The 24,486-nt window shown below is 36.2% G+C and overlaps 1 protein-coding gene across 3 annotated transcripts in view; it reads right to left on the bottom strand.

The window, feature by feature from the left end:
* Positions 1–24,486, bottom strand: part of ROCK2 (Rho associated coiled-coil containing protein kinase 2) — a 109,758-nt gene that overhangs the window by 33,659 nt on the left and 51,613 nt on the right. For all 3 annotated transcript variants that reach the window (XM_052809458.1, XM_052809459.1, XM_052809460.1), the window contains exons 3-10: positions 22,482–22,582; positions 15,963–16,100; positions 13,125–13,385; positions 7,273–7,417; positions 4,596–4,734; positions 2,807–2,898; positions 1,850–2,009; positions 1,173–1,236 (exon numbers count right to left, since the gene is read on the bottom strand). In XM_052809458.1, the coding sequence (XP_052665418.1) occupies positions 1,173–1,236; positions 1,850–2,009; positions 2,807–2,898; positions 4,596–4,734; positions 7,273–7,417; positions 13,125–13,385; positions 15,963–16,100; positions 22,482–22,582 (1,100 nt within the window). The remainder of the gene's footprint in view (positions 1–1,172; positions 1,237–1,849; positions 2,010–2,806; positions 2,899–4,595; positions 4,735–7,272; positions 7,418–13,124; positions 13,386–15,962; positions 16,101–22,481; positions 22,583–24,486) is intronic.

Here is a 24,486-nt window from a genome sequence, read left to right as displayed (position 1 = left end):
TTTTGGATTCATCTCATGTTTTCAGGCTTTCAAATGCATCTATTTTCCTCCCTTCCCCTTCCTCTACCCCCCAAGCATGAAATGTTAAAATGTGGTTTTCTACAACACTTTATAATTGTTACAATTAGAAGATTCCCAGAACAGGGACACTGAAAAGGACATCAAAACCTGAGAATCATTGCTTGAGAAAATATAAATAAAAAAAGTTGTCAGAAGTGAAATGCAAAATTTTACCAACCATGTTTACTATCACAACATAAAGCAATACCACAAATTTGACAGTATGTATTTTAAACAGTAGTAGCATTTCTTTTTAAAAGGGAAACTCTAAAACTACTAATCTATTCATCAATGACAGGAAGGAACGAAGTGGAACCTAATAAACATTTGCATTTAAATTTATGCTGGTCAATACATAATGCATTTCATTTACTTATTTTTTAAACTTTGAAAAGGAATTGTAAGTTTTAAGAAATGTTAACAATGTACTACCTACACTTGAATAAGACAAATGTTTAAGCACCATAATGAAGTACATGAAAATTCCACAGCATTCTCCTGTCATCTGCAAATTTAAGTTCAATTGTCAATCTTCAAAAGCTGGATAAACATGCTCCATACACTCACTTCAACTGACAGCACAATTTAAACATTCCTTTACTACTGCAGGTCACAATTTACTTTTCCAAACTCTGAATAAATCAGTCATGAATCACTCAGGCAAGTGTGGAGCCAAAACTCACAACCTTCCCAAGAGTGATGCTGTCTGTGGCAAACAGAGCCTTACACATTTGTTTTCCAAACAAATTCTAAATGCCAAAAGAATTCAAGAAAAATCTGTATTCATTCATCTTTATATTATAGTACATCAATGCTTGAGTACAACTGTTTCAAAATAAAACTGGTTTACTGTTAACAATTTGGTGAATATTTAAGATATTTCACATTCACATAAATTATGTAGGAATCTTTTGATTCCTTTCATAATTCAAATAATATACTTACCTCCTTGCTGTCCTGTAAATAGAAAATATCATTTTTATTGAGGATCATTAAAAGACAAAGCGCCCCCCCCGTTTTCTTGAAAACTTATTTTAGACTTTGTCTTTTCTTACCAGACTTAAGAAAATTAGTTAATCATACCATTAATACTTACGAAAAAAGGCACTAACCTCATTTTTACTGGATTGCACAGATTCATTTTCTCTGCAAGACTGAGAGGAGTCACTTAGCAACCTGTCAAAACCAAAAACAAATCCCTCCAGCTCTTATTCAAGTTTTCAACAACTCTGGCAACCTTGCCAATCAACTAATTTTAATAAATTCTCTCAAGTCTTAATTTGTCCTATGCTATTCTCAGAATGAAGACTGTTTTATTTCAGTGTCAGTGCATCTTTCTGGTTTGTATCTTTTCTTAAGTGAAATATAACATATGTTTTCAAACCCATAGCAGCTTATAATTTTTTAATTTATACAATTATTTCTTAACTATTCAAGTTGAGTCCTAGCAAGCTATTATTTTGTGTAAACTTCTTTCTAAAGCTACTAATAAAAAGCCATTTTAGAATTATAATTACAAATCTATCAGTATTTTAACCTTAAAAGATTTTCTTGAGAGACTACATAATTTTGTGCATATAAAAATACTGTTATTTAATCAGTTACCAGAATAACCAAAATAGTAGCAAATGATATATTCTACTTAAACTCTGCATTTTGTATCTTCACAATTGGACATAAATGAATATAATGCAGTGAATAAATTCTCTGTCTAGAGTGAAAAAAGGGATACGATATAAGAAAAATCTGCAGGTATATTTCTAAAAATGCATATTGAAATATCACGTACAAATTGTCTCTATAGTAGGTAAATCCTATAAAAGGCAGCTGGTTTCCCACGAAGGCTTTGGGGATTGGAAAGGTTTCCACGTCTCCCTTGTCGTCCTCAATGTCATCAAAATTACTGCTATCTATATCACTGCTAAGCTCAGGAACAACAGGAGCAGCAGCTATAAAAAGGGGAGAAAAGATGAACTTCACTCTAAGATTCAGCCACTTACTATATACTGGTACCTCTGTAACATTAAAAAGACTATAATATAAGTTGTCTTCTAGTTAAATATGTATTAAACATGCAGCAGATCTGTAAACATTACTGTGAACCTTTTTTTTCTAGAGAAATCTATTTTTACATTAGTTGCCTAATACATAGAATATCTTAATGTGCAAAATGTATTTGCTAAGGTAATCACATTTGAGAATAGAACTCTAAATACAACCATCATTTTAGGAAACTCTAGTAAATACATGACTTTAGAAGTTACAATCAAGCTCATGATCTGAACTGACATACTTTGTTTTTTTGCCTAACACTATCAAGTTCACAATGCCTTAAATGAAAAGCAGTAAAACTGACAAGACTGCTGCCAAACTACTGTCTTAACTACAGGTTAAAAAACCAAAAAACACAAAACCACCCAAACCACCATGCCAAAACAAAACAAAACAACAAAAGCCACAAAGAAACAGAACCTAACATGCATTCTCTTTAGTTAGAATTCCAGTTCCGTTGTTCAAAACTGAAATCTATACATTAAAAGCATGATAAAGATGAGGATAATTCCAGTAGGAAAAATGTGTATTCACTAACCCCTACTGACAGAGTTTTTATAATACAAATGATAAATATGGAAGTTTAAGCAAGATTCTTGGTAGACAGAAAATAGTTTACACATCCTAAAGTTTTTTTCATTTCTACTATTGCAAATAATGAATAAAAATAGAACTTTTAAGCTAATTTACTTACTCTCTCGAATGTTGTCCCAGTTCCACTGATCACTCTTGAAGAAAGGGTGATGCTTTATTTCTTCTACCCCATTTCTCCCAAGTCGCACATCTCTAAACATAGCAATTAAGCCAGATTCACATTAGGAAAAATAGCACTTGTTTTTTGTTATTTAAATTCTGACTTGCTCATAAGCAGCAAAGAAACATTCAGTAAAGATTGTCTGAGTTAACCACATTAATGTTCAGATAAAAAACAAAATTAAAACCCACCAACCACTGATCTATAGTTTCTTATATAAAATATACTCTGTTTCTTATCATGCACTCTCCCTGTGACTGCTAAAATGTCCAGAATTTGGAGTCTGCCACGTGGGGAGTAAAGCAAGAAAGAGAGCACTGAGGCAAAAACTACGAAAAAACTAAAAACACAAACAAAAACCCAACAGCCTCAGGGGGAAAAAAAATTGCAGAAGTTCCATGTCTGCCAAGCCACATGACAAACCTTAACATACAAGTGAAGGAAGGTCTAACTTACTGCACAGAACAGTTATTCAAAGCTGGACTGAAATAAGTATTTTAAGAATTGCAGCCTCTGCCCCATAACTAACCCTGACACATCTCTTGCTGATATTCGCAGTGAAGTAAACCTTGAGTGCAACAAGAAACTTTTAGTTTGACCAGAAGAGTCTCTCTTAAAACAATCTACAGGAACAGGACATAAACACAATGCGCATAAAAACTAATAAATCATAGGGTCGATGCTTATTCCTTCTTTAAGTGCTCCAGCAGTGATCACACATACAGAAAGAAGGCATCTGTTTTAAATAAATCACTCAAGCACTGTATTAAATATAAACAGGAAGACGGACACACGTAGTGGAAGTACACCTCGCTGCATTTACATTATTAAATTCTACTCATATTTTCTGTCTACACTTCAGCTATGAAGGGTGAAAAACACTGTTAAAGCACATCCTTCCTGAGTAACCACAATCTTGCTCAACAGAGCAAACAATCTCTCTTCAAATGCAAGAATCATTATAAGGCAATTTTCTTCCTAATCCCTCATTTTATAAAGGCTAGATGCTCTGCTGTAGCCAAGTTCAGGTGACCACAGGAAAGCGTAAGAAGGCATCATTGACCAGAGTTAACTATGGACCTACAGCGCTCCTCTTTTGCATCAGAGAAATTGAAGATAATCTCTGCTTTCTGGAACTAAAGAAAATGTAAGTGTCCAGGTCAAGAACAGTCTTACACAGCTTAATATCAATAAACGGCTCAGTTCCACAAAGGGAGATCTCTGGGTTCTATTTATAGCCACAACAATATGCTTGCTAGGTTGTTAGCTATGCTTGTCAATTAATACAACAAAGCAAATGAAAAAAAGTTCAAACGTTCCAAGAAAGCTTAAAGAAACTCAGTAGATACATGCTGATTTTCGTAAAAGTATTTGCTTTCATTTTTTTAATTAACACTCGCTTAGACACTAAGCACAACAATTTGGTCCCTGCCTTGGAGCTTACAAATTACTTTCAACCTTACAAGTTTGTTACTGTATTATACACCGCAATTGGAAGGATTTGTCTGGCACAAAGTGTGTTGTTAACAAGAGCTGTCAGAACTGCTCATAGAAATAAGATACAATACCTGGAAAAAACACCCCAAAAGAAAAATGAGAGAGCAGGAGATTTTGCAGAAGAGATTTGAACAGAGATTAGGAGAAGTAATGGAAGGAATTAATTTTTACAATGTACATGTGCTAATAACATCCAAAATAAAAACAGTACCAGAATAATATGTGCACTTACCTATCAGTTAAAAAGGCACAGATAAGGTTCTTTGCATGCTTAGAGATTTCCACATCATCCGGGAAATGTAAAGAGTTCTTATGATCCATAATTTTACTGTACGTTCCTACTAGTGAGTCTGCATAAAAAGGAGTATCGCCTGAAAATAAAATAGTAAACTGACTGTGATTTTGAGTCATGTTCAAGTCATGTCAGTTGAAAAAGACAAAAGATATAAAGAAAAGTCTACAAGCAGTTTTAGCTAAAATAGTCTATTACTTTAAAAAAAAAAAAAAAGTAAAATCGGAATGCAGGGTATAAAATAATGTACACTACTAAAAATATTCCTTCCCTAAAATGCTTGTGTTACAAACAAAACCATTTTTCATCCTGCATGTCACTACCAAAATTTTGCCCAATTAAATACATCTTTTGTTCTACCTGAAGACTATCACTGTGTTTTCTAATTTACGTGATGGCTGACACCCACATAAAATCGCATCTTTAAGCGCTTCCATGGGCATAAAGGACCGAAACTTATTAAAGATTTACTAATGCACATTTGTTGGAAAGAATCCACCAAAGCTCTCCAAAGACCACTTCAGAAGCACGTAGGTCTACCCTGCCTACCCCTGGAGCTGCCTAAGGCAAGTCAGCTCTGAGCAGAAGCCTTCACTGTGTTACTGCACTGTTAAACTCTTATTAATAAATCTTGTTGACTGATAAATTATATTAGCTTGGATGCCTTTATTAACATGGGCAAGCGGCTTTTAAAATCATAGACCTTTCTCACCCAGAGGTCTGCAGCATAGGCTTTAGTTAAGCCTAGTTTCTTTGCAAACATCCTTAAGAAAGGTAAAACTGGGACAACTGAAAAGAATCAGTACCAATAAAGGCAACTGACGTTCAAGTTAGCTGACAACATTCTGAATATACAAATGGTTTGGGTCAGTAATCAAGAGGCTGCAACTTTTACATAAATCCTTTCTCAAAACTAATCCACAGGTTTAACAGAGAGGGTGAACAATCAATCGCGTGAGCTAGGCTCCTTGCTCCATCCTGGTGTGCTGCGTGCAGGCGGGGATCACCTGGCAGGGCAGTCAGCATCCTGACTGCATGCTTCCAACAAGGTACTGAGAATTTCAAAAGCTAGGTACATGAAAAAATGTATGAACAGACCAATGGACAAAAACCATTCGGCTTTCAAAAGGAATATAAATGCAACAATCCTGCCTTTAGCCTCTTCCTGTCATTTTATGGCAAAATAAGAAATTAGTACACACCAGCTTGAATTAAACTTCTAGACTTCCAGTAAATTCATTAGGTTGCCATACCAGTACATTGGAGGGAGGATCACTGATACTTGCTGCTGCCTCCCTCTTTCCAAACCTTCCCCTTCTCAATTGTCTTCAGTCTCAGAAACAGCTTTGATTTAGGCCACACCTCAAAACTATCCTAAGTCACTGAACTAATGTTAGGATTCAATCCCATGACCAACATTTTAGCTTTTAGTTAAGCGCGCAGTAAAAAGTAGTAGTACTGTTTTCATTAGTACTGTGTCTTTACTAAAATCAGAACAACAGAATGCTTTCTGTGCCTTCTTTAAAGCATAAAGTTTTATAAGACCATAAGGAGAATCTGATACGTAAACACACAAAAAGAGATACTTTCTACCAATGTGTGGGACATGGAGAAACTAAGTAAGATTTCACTTTAAAAAAATGTTTTCATTAGAAGGATAAAAAGGGGAGAATCCTCCCTCTCAGATACAAAGGGGGGGGGGGGGCTCTGAGAAGACATTCTAGACTGCTATGTCCAATATTTTAGTAACTGAAGAATTTTATTTATTGCTAAAATTGTTTATGAGAGACTATTAACTATAAACCACACTTTTTGTAAGTCAAAATGCCTTAATCCTGAAAGACACAGAGATTGTAATAGCATCATATATCCAAATGTCTTTCCTGGCTCAACATGCCAGAAACATCAAATCTGCAATATTCCCAGAACATGCTGATTTGGATTTTTAATAATTATATGCTCAATTCCATCCTTCTATCATCAGTATTTTGCTACCAGACTCTAATACTGATCCTCACTGTATTTTAAGATGCAGATGACTCATCTCCTTAACAGATTATATTCTATGTTCGTTGCCATAGCAGTCCAGTGTATTTTACTGGAAAATCCTGACTCAAGCATAAAAGAAATAATCAAGCCATACTGCCACAGTCATTTTAACCTAACAGAAGCCATTGCTACTGTGGGGGGGGAGGGGGAACAAAAGGAAAAAAAAGGGAGGGAGGGCGGGGGACGGACGACACAGACACGGAGAAGAGGAAAAGAAAAGGGCAGTCCTGCCCTTCCCACTCCTTTCCCATCTCTGCATCCCTGAAAACTCAGTACTGCCCCTGAAGTGGCAGAAACGTTCGTGAGATGGTGAGGTAGCTGACTCCAGTTAAAACTATTCTAAGAATTAGTTTTAAGCTGAACCGAGTCAGGGAACTAATCACTGAGCAAGCACGCGAACAGCTGTCACAGCGTAAGAGTGACAGAGAGCAAAGAAAACAGGAATGAAGCAACAGCATCAGCCAAAAGTCAGAAGCTGCTAGACAGTGAGGTACAACCAGCCACCTTGCAGCAAAGTACAGCTAAAGACTCAACGATAATCTCATTAGCAGAAGAAACCACTACTTACCAACTAGCATCTCAAAAAGGAAAACTCCTACAGACCACCAGTCACATTCCCGTCCATAATAACCATCACCCCCTTGCGATTTCAAAACTTCAGGCGATATGTAGTCTGGGGTTCCCACAGCTGTATCGCAGCGCACCATACCTGTCTGTGCAACAGTAAGAATTCAAACACCTCAATTAAAAATACTGCTGAGTCTTTAAACAATTTGCCTATTAGTAGACCAGAAAAACATAAAAAATACAGCCAAAAGTATTTGGTTCAAGGAATGTGTTTGAAAGACTCTCTTTTTTACTCCAGAAGCAATATGGACTGAAATGACAAGTCCTGGTAACGTGCGCTCCCCTGCCTACTCCATAGTGTTTTTTCTTGATTACATCTTTCAAAAATGGACCAATTTTATTATTTTTACCATTGGTTTCAATATGAAGCTACAGACCATATCGGACTGCTCCTTACCTCACTGAATTCAGGGACAAACTTCAGACTAATTTTGACAAGCTGTGAGTTCTGGGCCCTGCATAGCACATACTTAACAGTTTTGTCTAATTCAGACAATAAATCAAGTTACAGATAAATTTTTGTAGTCTTACCTTGGTTTTTATTTAAAGATAGGAAAAAATAAAAGGAAAAGCTATTTTTAAAGAATCGCAAAGCTTTCTTTTTTTAAAGATTATTTTTATTAACATATTAACGTAGTTGTATTAATGGAATGATTCTTCATCCTCTTTGCTTCACACTGAGAGACTAAAAATGCAGGGGCTAAATGACGCAGAAGCATCATCAGATCTGCCAGCATGCTGGTTCAAACTTGTAAGCCTTGTTTCATTTAATCAAATTCACTGCATTCATTCCAGAGAGACCAGATGGATGAATGAAATGAAATCCTGGATGAAGTTAAAGAAGTACCAAAAATATAATCAACTTTTATTCTGTCTCTCAACCTGAAATCTTTTTTAAGTCATCTTATGAAGTTCTTCGTGCATTTTGCCATCACTGTGAATGGCAATACATACTAATTCTGAACATTAATACGGAATACTAGTAGCAACAACTAAAGGCAAAATACATATTTAAAGAAAGGCAGAGAAACATTTTGCCTTGGGAATTGTATCGACATGTAAAAAATTAGACACCAAATTACAGTATTTCTTTTCACACATAATATGAACTGCCAAAAGCTTTTATTTATGTACTAAACCAGAATCCTGGACAGTCATGAACTGGCAGGCAAAAACTAAAGTGATGACTAAATACTGAAGAGACCTAAGGAGTACTTCAAATGTCCTCCTGGCAAAGGCCTATCATCTTGTACAACTCCACGCTGAAGCTGAAACCTAAAGGAAGCTTTAATTTCTCAGTTCCAGAATGAAGAGCAGGTTAACTTCTGCTTTCTACACTACGAACCAGATAGCACATAGCTTGATCATCCTGGAATAAGAAAATCAAGTTAACTCTTTTCAGGAGACCTAATGCATGCTTTGGACAAAAAAGAAAACAGATGACCACATTTTAACACTGGGAAATAAACTAAAGCCCAAAGGCTCCAGAAATCTAAAGCTGAGAACATTCAAAAATGGATCTGGCACATGGCAGGTCTTCTCTGAAGCTTAAGCCTCTCTTTGCTTTTGAGCACTGGAGGAATTGCTCTAGGCTCATGTGATTCTGCTGATCTAGTAGGACTGTGGCATCTTAATGAGGCCTCCAACACTGGTGCATGTCTATCTCTTCTTTATCCAAATGCAAAATTACAAGGGAAAATCTGACTCGTCACTCAATGAAGACTGGCTGAAGCCACCTGAACCTCTCACTGGGTAAGAAGCTTCTTTAAAAACAAAGTCACCAAAACAGTTCTGAAAGATTTCTCTGAACAGCACAGCTTCAGTCACAGCCTCATCACCTTGACACCTAAGCACTTAGTAACACTCCATTTCCCATTCCTCTACAATTAATACACCAAAACAAGAACACTTTTTAATATGTTATACACACTGATATTTTATGAAGTCTTATGCAAACAAAGCAAAGGTTGTGCCAAAAAAAAGCCAGCCCTACCCAAGTCTGATGGCTGGTATGTAGCAACAAGGAAAGTTCTTTCCAATGACATTACAGATGCTAAAGAACTCCAGGTAACAACGCCTTAAGTTTTCAGACAAGATGTCAAAGAATTGAACACCAACACAAAAAAATATTCCTACCATTAGAAGGGCCCTGCATGCTAACATCAGTTTTCAGTGGACTTCTTTCTGAAGCACGTTGAGTTAGGTGTACTTACTCTCCGTAAAACTCTCTACCTTCCATCTCAGGAACAAATCTAAAAATCCATTCACAGAGTCACAGAACAGCCCAGGTTGGAAGGGACCTTGAAAGATCATCTGGCCCAACCTGTCGTGGCAAAGGGAGCCTAGATGAGATTATCTAGCACCCTGTTCGATCACATCTTGAAAACCTCCAGCGATGGGGATTCTACCATGTCCCTGGGGAGGCTGGTCCACTAACACCTGAATATAATACTCCCAGATTTCTGTTCCTCTCATTTACACACTTGTTCTTTCAAAGAACTCGGGCGTTGCTCTGCATGTATTTTTAAGTACTGGATACTCTTAGTACCACGGTCAGACTAGCTTCTGTGATCTCTGGCATCAAAGCCAAGTAAACCGGGAAGTTCTCTCTGTGCAGTACATGGCATCTTGACAGTCCCTACATTCTGCACGATGAGTTCTGCCTTCTGTACTTCAGCATTTGAAGAGATCTAAAGGGTGCTGTTTTCTCTGGACGTAGTGTTATTCCTGTGTTTCAAATACTAAGCCTCTGTGTTATGCCTGAGTAGCACACTTACTACAGCAGTTCTCATACAAAGCTTCCTTTCGGGAGTCTCAGGCCAGTGTTCTACCCAAGACTCTTCTCATCACCTCTAAAGATCAAGGTGGATGTTGGAACTGATCACCTGCAGCTCTGTGAGAGACATGCAATGCAGAATTTTAAAAAAGGCTGTCCAGGAGACACAGCGTGTTCTCACAGCTTATGACAACTTGGTGGTGAGGCTGTAGCGTATCCTACCATCTTTCAGAATTATTATATTGCTGAAGACAAAGCAGTTCAGTTTTCATCCTCAGGAGGATCTCCATCAGACCTGAATGACTCGCTGTCTTGAATCAAGGCTGAGAATCAGGCTTTCACTCCCTCATAAAGTTCTTTCAGTAAACAAAAGCTGGAGAGTGCTTGTGTGGAAACAGTAGGATAGCTCAGATCAGGTGTTAACACTGCACCCGGGCTTCTGCAGCGTGCTGCAGACAATGAACTGAGGCAAGAGGGATCCAGCAGAGTCTTGGATAAGCTTCAGTGAGAAATAAGTTGAGTTCTAAAAAGAGGAACATGTTTCTTCTCTCCACTAAACTGCCTGAGCCGAGGTGATAATCCCAAATGGTAAACATCCCTTCTTTCAGTCGCATCTTTTTTCAACAGATATCCTCTAAACTTGTGCTCTTCTAAAAGCTCAGTTAGCACAAGACAGCATTATGTAGTGGCAACACTAGGAGATCCTAGCTCTACAATACCTACTAAAGCCAACTACTGTCTAGTTCCTTACAGAAAACCTGAAGATTAGAGTCTTGTGAAACGTGCCCTGGGCTACCTTATCACACCTAGATACCAAAAGGGAACCACAATTCCTACTAAACCTTTGAGGCCAACTCCATTCTTTATTCAATTACAGAAACAAACACCTTGTTACAGATTTTAAATACAGGAAAAAAGAAAAGAAAAAAAAAGAAGAAAAAAAACCCCCACAAATGCTGAAACCACACAACTGAGTTACATAAACAGATCAGTTTCTTTTTTTTGTTGGAAAAGATCAGTAAAACACTTAGCAATTCTTTTTACATACTGGTAAGGAGGAATTCTGCTGCAAGTGTCTGGACTGGCCTGGAAGACTTTAGAGGACACTGAATCCAATTCCACAGCAAAGGTCAAAAATGTCTCTCACCAAATTGCAGCAGAATTTTCCTGGGCTCAACAGCAAAAGTAAGATGCTAATGTGCACAACTGCTAAAAGAACTCCAAATCAGAAAAAACAAATAAGTATTCAGTAAGCATATATTTTCTAGAAATCATCCTGCCAACACCAATATTATATTTACACAGCTGGGATGTGTTCATGTTTTGTAAGAAGTAGCATGAGATTTGGAGACAATCCAGAACCTCTCAACTTCTAAAGCTTCCTGTATAAAAAATTTTTGCCATTCCACTGAGTCTGAGAAACATGAAGAACTTAAAATGTAATCTGTTAAAAAAATTAACTTCTTTACGAGATCACTGGTTCATTGATGACGCCCAGTGCAAACTGGAGCTCACTATAACTCTTTGAGAAATGTGCATGCACTTCTCACATTTATAATATGATCAACCACATTTTAGTATTCCATTCCTTTAACAACAACAATGGAAAAGAAAAAAGGAAAAAAAAAGGCTTAGGTTCACCATTTCTGGGATCCCTAAAATAGCATAAAGGATCACCCTTTTTTGTAGATTTATATTATGAACTTTTTGATGATATTTTTATTGTCTCTTCTGATGAACAGCAGATTCCCTTAAGACCTATAGTCTATTGGCTCAAAACCAAGATTAATTTTTTTAAGGACTAAATTAAGAGATCAAGTACTACTTCTGATTTTTTTTTTCAATTAAGGTAAATGCTGTCCCCTAAAATACAGGCAAGCAAATCATCAAAGCGGAGGTAAACAATCTATCTGCCTTTAGAATAACAACTATAATATCAGCAAAACTAATCAGACTACTGAACTAATCAGGCTACTGAACCTCAATAAACAGCTGTAGTTGTTCAGTGAAGTTAATATATTGTCACGGGAAAGAAAAAAAACCCTAACAAGAGACAGTAGTTCTAGGTACAGATGAAGAGACATTAACTTAATGATGCAAATGCAAATTAAGTAGATTGCAGGGATTATACCAAGCACTGCCTAAACAATACAGAAAAAAATGTAACACATTAAAGCAAATAAACTTAGAAGGATCATCCTTGCCAACATTAATACAGAAACCTTTCAAAAGCCAGGCAAATCATAACACGCATTCACACACAGTTTTTTTAGAATCTGTTATAATTTTCCACAGGAAGAATATATTGTGTAAATTACAGCGTAACATTTGTTTTTCAGGGAAGATTTTAAAAATGCAAACTCGAAAAGGTAGCTTTATTTTTAACTCTCCTTTTATAATATAAAGTATCCTGTTAAAAATAAAATATTCTTATACAGTCTCATTAGAAAACTGCATATTTGTCTGTACATGGTAAAATCTGGACAATTAAATATATGACATTTTGACAAATAGCTAACACAAATTTTAATCAATATATCACATACCACTGCTGCCTTACTGTGACCTCATTTTAATGACCACTAGAGGATGCTATGAGAACAATTAGACACAGTAAAAAAAAAAAATTAGGACTGTATCTTGCCTATAAAATAATTTCATTTACAGAAAAATGTCAGTTTATGAACTGTTCCAAGGTTACTCATGTTGAAACTAGGAGTTGTCTCAAGCTTTTCAGACATTTGGCAAAAAAATGAACCTTAGAAATTCATAAACAGACATGCTTTCAAAAATAACAAAAAGTAAGTTTACATCCTTCTTCCGTGTGCCAGAACAGTTTATTATAGAAAAGGTTACACTATTTTAAAGTACCCTTGTATTTAAAACTAGGAGACAAGGAACAGCTTTCCAACCAAGTGGACCATTTGATGAATATTCCTTTGGGTATTATAATTCATAAGAAAATAACCTTAGAATTACAGTTTTATAGATGATAAATTATTCAGTTGCATACTTACTTCATCCATTTTCATGCAAGTGCCAAAATCTGCCAGCTTCAGATGCCCATATTTATCTAAAAGCATATTGTCAGGCTTCACATCTCTGTGTATCAAGCCCATGGAGTGAATTGCATCAAGAGCAAGAACAACTTCGGCTGTATAGAACTTGGCCCATTTCTCAGGCACATCATAATTGCTCATAAGGTTTACAAGATCTCCACCTGGCATGTATTCCATTACCATGTACAAGTATTTGTCATCTTGGAAGGCACAAAATAGCTGCAATATTAAAAAAAAAGGAAAAGAAGAAAGCACGATTACTTTTCAGAGACAGCTAGGAAAAAGAATAAAGCACTTTATCTTGAAGATTCATTAAACCTGAGCATATGTTTTCAAAAATGATGTAAAGTAACTATATTTTTTATATTCAGATAATCTACTTTTTCTATTAATTATGACAGTACCTTGTAATTTACTGAACTTCAATACACCCTCATTTTCATTTTTAAGAAAGTGAAAAAGATTTCCTGATTATTTTAATAGTATGAGCTACTGAAGTTTCACTGAGTCAAAATGCAAAATATCAAATCTGAGAAAGGGAGCATCATGTACTGATCTGAAAATAGCTCAACAATGAATAGCCTCTTAGACTGTTTCTAAATTTTATATATTATAAATCTCCTTATCTCTGTACATATTTACAAAAACACTTGTCACTACTGATTTTGCCCTAAAACAACATGTATATTGAAGTAAGAAAGGAAAAAAAAAAAGTTCCTGAAGACAACTATAACACAATGCAAAGAAATTATCCTTAAGAAAATAACAGTCTTGTATGGGTTGCAGCTAGTATGTTTCCTACTGGCATGATAGTAAGTTTAGTCTCTTTAAAATGTATTTCAGACCTAGAGTGCTGAAGTTTTAGAGATTTCACCCAGCGATCACCAGATCTGAAAATGGCCCAAACCAGCAAAAAGCATTACTATCAACTGTTCAATGACTGGTGTGAAAAAGTCTCTGAAAGTCTCTCACCTTATTTCTCAGGGAATACTTCTCCTTTACATTAAAAACTAAAATAATTCACATCTTTAAGTTATCCACACAAAATTCAAAGGCAATTGAAAAAGAAGATGTGTGGAAAGGAGGAAATCAAAAGCAGGGAGTTTGCAGAGGATGAGGAACCATGAAAGGCAGGAACATTATTAAGGAGATTTGACCTTTAGATTAAGATTTATTGTTTATTAGTGACGGAAGACCTATATTATAAATACACATTTTAATACATATATATTGCACTGTATTTGTTTTCACAAATGGATAGTATATACAATATGATAATGCATTTGGTCATTAAAATCTAAATTAAAATCTATACAGAGTCTCTGTATTCTCACATGTAAAGATATTAATATAACACAATAATAAATAACAACACTATGCCTTTATACAGCACTTTCGTTATTGTCCTCAAAGGATTTAATTTAACAACAACAAAAAAATCAAAATTATCTAGAGCTCTAGCTTCACTTGTTTTTCACATAAAAAAGAAGGCAGAGAGAAGCAGTGTAATCTGTCCCAGTTTCTAGCTAAGAACAGGACCTACATTTTCTTAAAACCAGCTCGATGTCCTTTCCCACTGGACCACATTACCTAAATATAGCACACTAATACACTTCATCATAGAAGGCACAATTGCAAATACACTTGAATTCATTTGCTATTTACAAACACACACACATTTATATCATGCTTGCTACATTTTCCTTTGAAAACTGACTGTCATACATTTCTCGTTACTTTCAACTGCATGTGAAAAATAAAAATAATTCCAGACAACTACTGTCATTAGAACAAAAACAAACAACTAAATAAAAATTGATCTATGTGGTTAAGCGTTTCTGCTGAATATAGGCAAGAACACAATATGCTCAGAAGAGCAAAACATCTAAATAAAAAAAACCTTGTAAAACATTTCTTGCATACATGAAGTGTTATGAAGAATATATGGAAAGCTTAAAGCCAGTCTTTACTTATTAAATATACAGAAGCATGGCAATGTATGTGAGAACATTTAAAAGTATTAATTATTTAACAAAATGAAGTACTAACAATTTCTCTAAGCATATGCTTTCACTACTCGTTTTATTAATTGGTGTAATTTACCACTCAGAACAAATTGCAATATTCAGTACTATTTCTTCCCAAAGGCATAATTCATATTACAAACATGATGATGATGACACATGTCATGAGACAGCTGCAAGCAATGGTCTTCAAGACCAGCTGAAGAAGGCAACTCTCCATTACTTGGATATTACTTCTGAGCTGAGATGCAGTAACTGACCACTAAACAGAAGATGGTTTCAAGCAAACCACTGCTACAACCTCCTGTCTTGCAGGAGACCAGGAATGTACACTCATCCACCTAACAAATCGCAGCTGCAAAGTCAGTAACTACTTAAAGCACTCTTAATACTAATTGCCTGTGATCAACCGACTGTATCACGAGGAAAGACTAGAAATAATGTTGACATTTGTTTCTACATTTCTATACAGAATTTTTCTTAGTTGGATAGGTAACCTCCCTATTACTCCAAATGATTATGTGGATATTTCAAATATCTGTTTAATTCTGGTTTATGATGCATTTGTAGTGACTAAAACGTAAGTTAATCTACTTTCTAACACAGCAAAATGCGCAAAACTCATTGAAATTGCTGTAAATATGTATTTTTAAAAAGTAAAACCTGAACCTAAACCATGATTTGAGTTTAGATGTAAATTCAAAACCAGTTCAAGACTGGGAAAGATTCATGGCTTTATTATTATTATTTTACTCTGACATATCTTCCTTACCTGAACCACCCACGGACTGTTGGCGAAGGCCATGATATCTCTTTCTTCCCAGAAAAAGGCTGAATCTGATCTCTTGATCATTTCAAATTTACTAAGTAGCTTCATCGCATAAACCTTCTGTGTCATTTTATGGCGAACCTGTTGGTTGAGAAAGAAGAGAAACAACTTTTTTTAAAATGCCTTGTAAAAAAACCAAATACCGGCATAGTATGTTTCTCCTATGTGCAAACTGCTTTTTGGGATGCAATGCCTCCAGGTCTTCATATACCCAATTTTCTACACAGAAAGGGTTTGAGAACTTCTAAACCTGGAAAGAAAAACCTAACAGCTGCTCGAAAAAAACAAAGCAGGAGTGGAACAAGAAGGGTGCCAAATGAAGGAAGATATGCCAGAGCCTGGCCAACTGCTGCAGCTGCTGCTACGTCCCCAGATGAGAAGCTGCAGGGCCACGAGAAGGACATGCTTCAGGGCTGCGGGAGCTGTTAGGAGGTAGCTGTTCTGTTGAAGATGCACCGATACAAGCATATGTTCTTCCTCACTATGGCTATGAGCATAAAGATGAGAGCTGACTCCAGTAGTCTGCTTACTCAAATTGAAACTGCTAAAAAAACCCAAACCCAAAACACAACAAACAAAAGAAACCCACCCAAAAAACCCGACCCAAAACTCAGAATGCGCAAAGTACCATCTTTCTCTAAAGAACTGGACTGGTCTTAACATTTTCTGAGTGAACGTGACTACTTCAAATCGCTCAGAACACTAAAAAACAAAGATGAAATTATTCTGTTTACAGAAGGAAAAGGAAATGCTTGTCTATTCCCCCTTCAAAAGTTCCATTGTGTAAGGTGAAATAAAATAGAACTCTGCTTATGTTTTCTCATTCTGAACACCATCTATCCATTGTGTTCATTCATGTTAGAAATTCTGCAAGCAGTCCACTTCAGCCTCTTCCAATTTTTATTTTTCACCAAAAAAAATTTGCTATTTCTTTTCTTAAGTAGTTCTTAAACTCACTTTAAATGGTGTAAAATTAATAACATAAATCTTGTTGGAAAACCAAAATTAAAGCTTTTATGACAAAATCTGAAAATATTTTTGAAAACTTCATCTGAATACGGACATGAAACATAATCTTTAAAGTACAGACTGTAAAGTCATTATTCTGTTAATGAAATGACGTTAGATTTATGCTACTTTATGAAACAAGTACTAAAGGACCAGTTCTTTAACATTCCTGAGTGTTCCTTGCAGAAGTCAAGGCGAGAAGTATACAGCTGCAAGATGTCTGAGTCAGCAGAAGAAAAAGAAATTAACTGCATCTTAAGTTTCTGCATATTTTCTTCACATTAAAATAAAAAAAATCAATGGACTAATTTGTGAAATCAGAACCAAACAGTTACAATTTTCTGGTGCATTTAAAAACCTCACATTTAGTAAAACAAACCATATCCCCCAGCCTCTTAGTTCTACACAATGCCCAAGTCTAATTATGCTACTTGAAAGAATGTTTAATAGGCTCTTTTCCTGAACAGCTGTAAATGTTTTGGGTCCATCATGTCTGCAGCACAAAGCTTCAGAGAGGCACCTATTTGGTCTACAAATACGGGAGCATGAGTCTCCTGCTCCTGAGGAGCTGTAAACATTAATGTTGCTGAAGCCAACCAGAATGATCTCTAGAAATAGGAGAAGCATCAGGTGGCAGGGCGGTGGGGGTGGGGATGGAAATCTTGGAAAAGAGTGAGAACATGAACAGAAACAGGATTATTTATGAACTTACTGTTCTTGAAATTGGGGCTTTTTGCTCTCAAGATATAGGTACAACAGTTTTAGGATTAGTATCTTGCATAGTTTAACACTAACCAACAACCTTTTGGTATAGCTAGATCAAAAAACTCCAACCAAACATGAAAACAGAAACACATTATCTGCATGTATTAACAACTCTATAACCATGTATATTTTAAGACATTAACAATAACCAGCTAGTGAAGGTGTCCTAAAAAAGGATTTTGAAAACTACCTCCTCCCATTTACTAACCCCACATAGGATTATTTACAAAGACTTGGTGGTACACCACAACCTATAGTCCGTAAAGTAGAGCTTTTGGAATCCTGCTCAAAACCAGAAGAAACACAAAGACCAGCATCCTCAAAAAGATATTGTTTAATTGAAGATGCATTTTCTGTGAAAGTCCACATAAAGCTCTGCAATGTATTTAGTAGTTTACAGTTCCCGAAATCACTGTGTACTCTTGCCTGGGTGTAGTTAGTACAGCTGCCTTGATTTACAAGAATAATTGTCTCCCACTAGTTCAGAAAAAAAAATCTCAGAAAGTCAGCACAGCCTGAAGCAAGCTCATGCATAGGAGAAGCCAAGTAAACAGGGGTAGGGGGACCAGAAATCACAGCCTGTGCACCTCTCTAAGGTAGTGTCAATAGGTTATTAGTTGGCTAAATAATTTCTTGAGAAAACTTCAAGATAGGTTTATTCTCTGTACAAAAATCAAGGAACCAAAGCAACAACTAGCACGCTGGCACACCCAAAGACTAAGTGCGTCTTGGCATGCCTTTCAGGTGAACAGACCCACCAGTGATATTACTCCTTGTATCACCACCATGGCCCCTGAAGACAGCCTATTTAGCTGCTAACCACTGTGCTCTTTACCCAGAGATATATTTTTACATACATATATTGGCTCATATAGCAGATTATTCATGTATTAAATTGTCATGATGTTTCAGTTTCTTCCAACCGTTTAAATGAACTGCCAAATTTAAACTGCAGCTCACCAGAGTAACTCTCAAAATAGGCAGGAAAATCCCTTCGTGCCATCAGTGCTGAGTAACATGGCCTCGTTTAACTCATGAAAATGCATTAAGAAATTTATGAAAATGCATTAAGAAATAAGAATTTCCCTCTACTCTGCTTCATCAATCTAAGAGTTTCAAGAAACAAGTACACACAAAATGCATCCGTAATTTCTACAGCATTCACATCAGAAGACAATCTGTAGGCAAAGAAAATAATATATTCATTTGAAGTTATCAGATTGAGTATGTAGTATTGATAATGGTACCACCTCTTTTATGAGAAAAGAAAATGAAGATCCTAGAGTGGAGTTGTGAAATTAACTCTGAAGTTTGAAATAATTACAAAAACGCTAAAATACTTAATAGAACAGTAAGAAATTACTACAGATAGGGTACCAAAGTTCATGTCCTGACAAATTTTCAGGTAATAGACCACGACTGCTTTAATTTGCATTACTACAGAAGCGTATATCAGCAGTGGCTGGGAAACTAAACCTAATAAACAAAGCACTTAATGGAAAAAACTAAACCAGCACCTGTTTACATAGGCCATGACAACCGCTGGCTTGCAACACTGAGAAATCCCATAGTAAAGACTGTCACCCAGACCATCCTTTACTATCCAAATACAAGAAAGACTTAGCCTTGCTTTAGTTTTCTATTCCAGTACATGATCAAGTCAGTCTGCTGTGTCACTGCAACATTAGAGTACTTTGTGATTAGACCTGGGAGAAGGAACTGAGGATATGTTTCCATTTCAAATCAAGAGGATTTTTCCTCAAGTGAAAACAAACAAGAGGTACTCAGGAAGTGCTTTCATAAATTACTGTTTCTGAATAAACCACAAGTAACATATTAAGCACCATAACTCAATTTTTCTGTCTGCCCTAGACATCAGTCACTTTTATTCATGGCACTGTGTAAGAGAAGCAGCTATCTGGCAGCTGGCAATTATTTTCTTAGTTTTCCCTGTCACTACAGACCCAGGAAAGCCAGAGGCCAGAGCTCAAGAGAAGAGTTTAATACTTCTGGAGTTATAAGGAAATTGTTTTTCCACCAAAGTCAGATGGTCAGACCAGAGTCATCTGATCTCTCTTTACTGGACTGAATTTTTTAATTGGGGGGGGGGGGGGGGGGGGGGGGAAGCAAGGCTTTTTAAAAAATCTGGCTGTAAGATACAACAGTAGAGAATGTGTTTTCCTTTCTTGCTAGAATCTGGAAAGCTGATCTCTCCACACCACTTCTTTCACAAGAAAATTCTATACTGGAGCAGAAAGCTTGGGCAAAACAAATTTAAATGAAGGAGGGCATAGCTGACAATTTTATGCTGTATATTAACATATTAATTTTTTTGCTTGTTATATTTAACTATTACACATATTTAACAAATATTTGTGCTACAAATATTTACACACAGCGGCACACACTGACAACATGACATTCATGCATTTAACCCGTGTATTTAATCATGTTTTATTTATGGTTCTTTCTGCGTTTAGCCCCTACTGAAGCAAATTTCTATTTTGATCACAGAATGTGTTGCAAAATATTTTGATTACTGCAAATCCATCATCTGCAACTGTGGTAGTAACATCTGAATGGAGTCGAAATAGATACAGCTTAGCTCAATAGTTTAAACTCGTATCATACCTTGTGAGGCAAAAAATCTAGGTATGTATGCCCTCATCACCAGCTAATATTAGTTCAGATCTACAGTTGTATTTATTAACCCCCTGTTTGTTAGCTGTAAGACTGCATAACATTATGATTCCTACTTACATTTTTACATTCCAGAAAAAGAGTGTTCTTTTAAATTGGCATGAAGTACAGAAGAGCTCTGTATGAACACACATAAGTTCCCTTCCAATAGCAAGCATTCTTAGCTTTTTTTATTTTGGGGCTTGAAGGGCTTATTTAAACAATAAAAAACCCCAGAACAACAAAAAACCCCCAAAACCACCATTATATGAACAAGTTACTATGCATTTTACTATTACATTATAATTATGAGGCAAACGAGAAGAAAAGTTTGTCTTCAGACCCTTCAAACTACCTAATTGCAGTACATACACTGTGAAAAATCATCTCTGCTTTAGAATTTAAACTGTGCATAACACAGTGAATTAAGGAAAAAAGTTTCCATTCTAAACCAGAACAAATTAAAAACTTATATTTGAAATGAAATGTTAAAAAGAAAATGAAAATTATTTAGAAAAACCCTTAAGTTCTTAGAAATACACATATGAAAACAATGTATTTTGATTTTTGAAGCATATTAGAAATACAATTATCTTGGATGCTTCCAGCAAATATGTCGGTGTGACATCCAAAAAACACACATGACTTCTGTTATTGGGATCTTCTCTTTTTCATCTCTCTGCCTCCCCTCCCTCCCCCCAACAAATAGACAAGGAAGTCTGCTCCTTATAACTTGATTTTTCACTGGCTTCCCATGCAAGCGCATGAAAAAGGAGCATCTCTATTAGCTACTATAAGTGTGTATACATATCTAATGATAAAAATGCCTAACAGAAGACTTTAAAACAAACCATTTGACGTGACTGTCAGTGAAAAGACAAAGAGTAGACTGCTTTCCTATAAAGTTCCCTGCAGCAGCTCCTTCTCAAATAAGAAAGGTTCTGCTCAAAGTTTTAGCTTTGTTTTTAATCTCTTGCCAGCAAGGATATAAAAGCGTATAAAGATACATATTAATTCTTTAAAGTCTTGTTTGAAAATGGGGATCTTTGACAATACTCCTCTCGATACTTCATAAATTCTTCTGGATAATAACAAAGTGGAAGTGACCCAGAAAGAAACAGGCAAGAGGGAGCTACATTCTCATCTTGCCACTCTTGGGTGAAGTTGCCTTAAAAAACAACATAAATGAATAAAAATTGCTGATTAAATGTTAACTGCCACATGAATCACATCTAAATTTGCAAATTACCCATGAGTCACACAAAAAGTGTTAGGCTAGTCAGGGTGTTTTTTCCCCCAATACTAATAAGGAAAAAACAAGTAATTTTATAAATGGATAATAAATTTATTGCCGTTATACGCTGTGAACTTCCTATAAGCACTTCTGCGCTAAGATCTTGCCACTTGGAAGTCCAGGAAAAATCAAAATTAAATGAAAAGCAGACTATGCTAAGTGATATTCTAAGCTACTTTTTGTATTTTGATTTTTTTTTTTAAATAGAATTTCTCTGCAACATAAATTTTAAAAGTAATCCCATTCCTACATTAGATGTTATATCGGATACAATGTTGAGTGGACAATGTTAAGAAGAGAGTCTTAAAAAAAAAAATCTTGCATTAGTCATATCAGTTAAATACAATGAAAACATAACAATTATAGGAGCAAAAAAAAATTTTTTTTTGTTGCACTATTAGCTTGCTCTTTCATAGGAAGGTTTCAGATATTATTATACAGTGATGCTTGCAGCTAAAAAAATTTGGAATTGCCATGAACTGCCTTTTCCATTTTGATCAAAGGATAGCAAACTGTTTCCCAAGTCCTTCCCTTCCAATCCATCATGTTTTAAACTCTGATGTACTGTTTACTATGCACAGAAATGACCTCACGATACAATGAAAATGACACTTATTCTTTACAAGAATGCATTTTTAGATATAAAGCATGCAAGACTGGGAAAGGTTTTGGCTGGAGCCATAATCTGTCTAATCATTAAATCATTACATTCTTACCAGCTGCACTTCTCCAAAAGCCCCTCTTCCAATCACCTTAACAACATCATAGTCTTCAGCTTTCATCTGTAAAGCTCGTATTTTTTCCACAATCTTCTCATCTAAAACAAATCAAAGCAAAGTTGTGATAATGCATGTATTAACAGAATACAAGAATTTTCTCTAATATTTTTCATTTAGAGTCAATATAAGCTATTTTTATTTACATGTTCAGAGCCTTCTTGGTAATTCTTGAAATCTGCAGTCACTATTAATATCTCCTTTCATTATTGTTTGGACATTATTAACCATCTACCTTTAGCCATAACAACTGAAATGTCTTCTAGATTTTGCCGACTGCCGTTTCACACCTCTAATAATCACTCACAAGCTTACAGGAAGACTGGTAATGAAAAGAACCAGAGATGCCTATCTTGAATTTTCAGACAATTATTCATTGCCACCTGCTGTGCTGCCAGGATCCACTGACACTCCACTGATAACGCAGGAGTGTGAAGTACCTGTTACACACAAAAGCACTGCAGATGCAACTCGCTCCTACACACCTGGAGGGTTCAACAGCAGTCAAATGTCAAGGAATATAACTCAGTAACCTTTGTGTACAACTTCAGATTATGCAAGGATATGACTTCAGATCCACTCATTCATTCCACATGAAATACTAATTCAAGTTTACCTATGTCTATGTAACTGTTGGCCATCTCAAAGTGCTTTTTAGTGTTCACTGCACGTGTAGTTCTACACTTTTTAAAATTAGGTCTACAATGCTCTGTTCAAGTATCCTCTGGTGCAACATTCTGCAGATAAGCTCTGTCTCTCAGTATTTTTCTTGTTGGCAATTGTGGGGATCTGTAAGGGAAATCAGTGAAACTGACAAATTCTAAAAACATGCAAGGTCCTAGACTCTTTAATTTTGTAAATGTAGCACGCTGGTGAATGCATTCCTGGCTAAATGCATTTTAAAAATCTATTCTTATTACAAGGACAGAAGATAACGGGAGCAATGAATGGAATCCATAATACTGGAGGTAATCTTTCTTAAGCGTGACGAGATTTGACACCGCCCCTACACATGCTTAGAGGAAGAACAAAACAAAGCAAAACAGGTTGGCGGCAGCAAGACCTCTACCAGGGAAGAGCATGAAATTCTATCAAAAGCTGTGGATGCTTATATTCAGAGATGAGTAGAGGTATATATTGCGAGATTCCTGTTCAGGGTCAAAAACTGTGCAATTTGATCCCAAGAAAGGCATTAAAGGGGATCTCAGATCTGAATACAGGAAAAAAAAGGATCAGAGATACAGTTAATTCAGTATGACATTAAAGATGGGGAGTTAATAATAACAAACATCTAATAAATAGTTCAACCATTCCTACATATTCATGAAGAGCAACCTGGCAGGCTACAAGCAATCCAGGAGATGCCTGACCATCAAGAACATTTCTTTTGACCCAAGTGAGCAACAAGCCCAATCAGGGAGGCAGTCTAATCTATTACTCACAAACACAAAAGAACTGGCCAGGGATGACAAAGTCTGTGGCAGCCTTGGCTGAGGCAACCGTGAGATGCTGGAATTTAAGACCCTGAGAGAACTGAGGAAGGAAAATAGCAGACCTTGGACTTCAGGAGAACAGACTATGGCTTATTCAGAGAACTCACAGGCAGGATCCTGTGGGGAGGTGCTGTGGAGGGTAGAAGAGTGGGTTGGTCTTCAAAGATGACATGTTCATAGCACAAGAACAGTCTGTTCTAGTTAGCTAGAAATCCAGCAGGCATGGCAGAGAGCCAATTTGGCTGAATAGGCAACCTCTGCCTCAACTCAAGCACAAAAAGTGAAGGTTTGGAACATGGAAGCAAGGATGGGCTACCCAGCAGGAATCTCCCAAGCATGCAAGGATGGAATTGGGAAAGCCAAGCTCAGCTGGAATTGAAACTAGCCAGGGTTATGAAGGGAAACAAGAGCCTTTATGAATACACTGGCAATAAAAGAAAGAATCAGGCAAA

The sequence above is a fragment of the Harpia harpyja genome, chromosome 15 (assembly GCF_026419915.1).
Source record: "Harpia harpyja isolate bHarHar1 chromosome 15, bHarHar1 primary haplotype, whole genome shotgun sequence".
NCBI classification, from domain to species: Eukaryota; Metazoa; Chordata; class Aves; order Accipitriformes; family Accipitridae; genus Harpia; species Harpia harpyja.
Note: the sequence above shows the minus strand (reverse complement) of the source record. Positions and strands in the feature narration are given on the sequence as shown.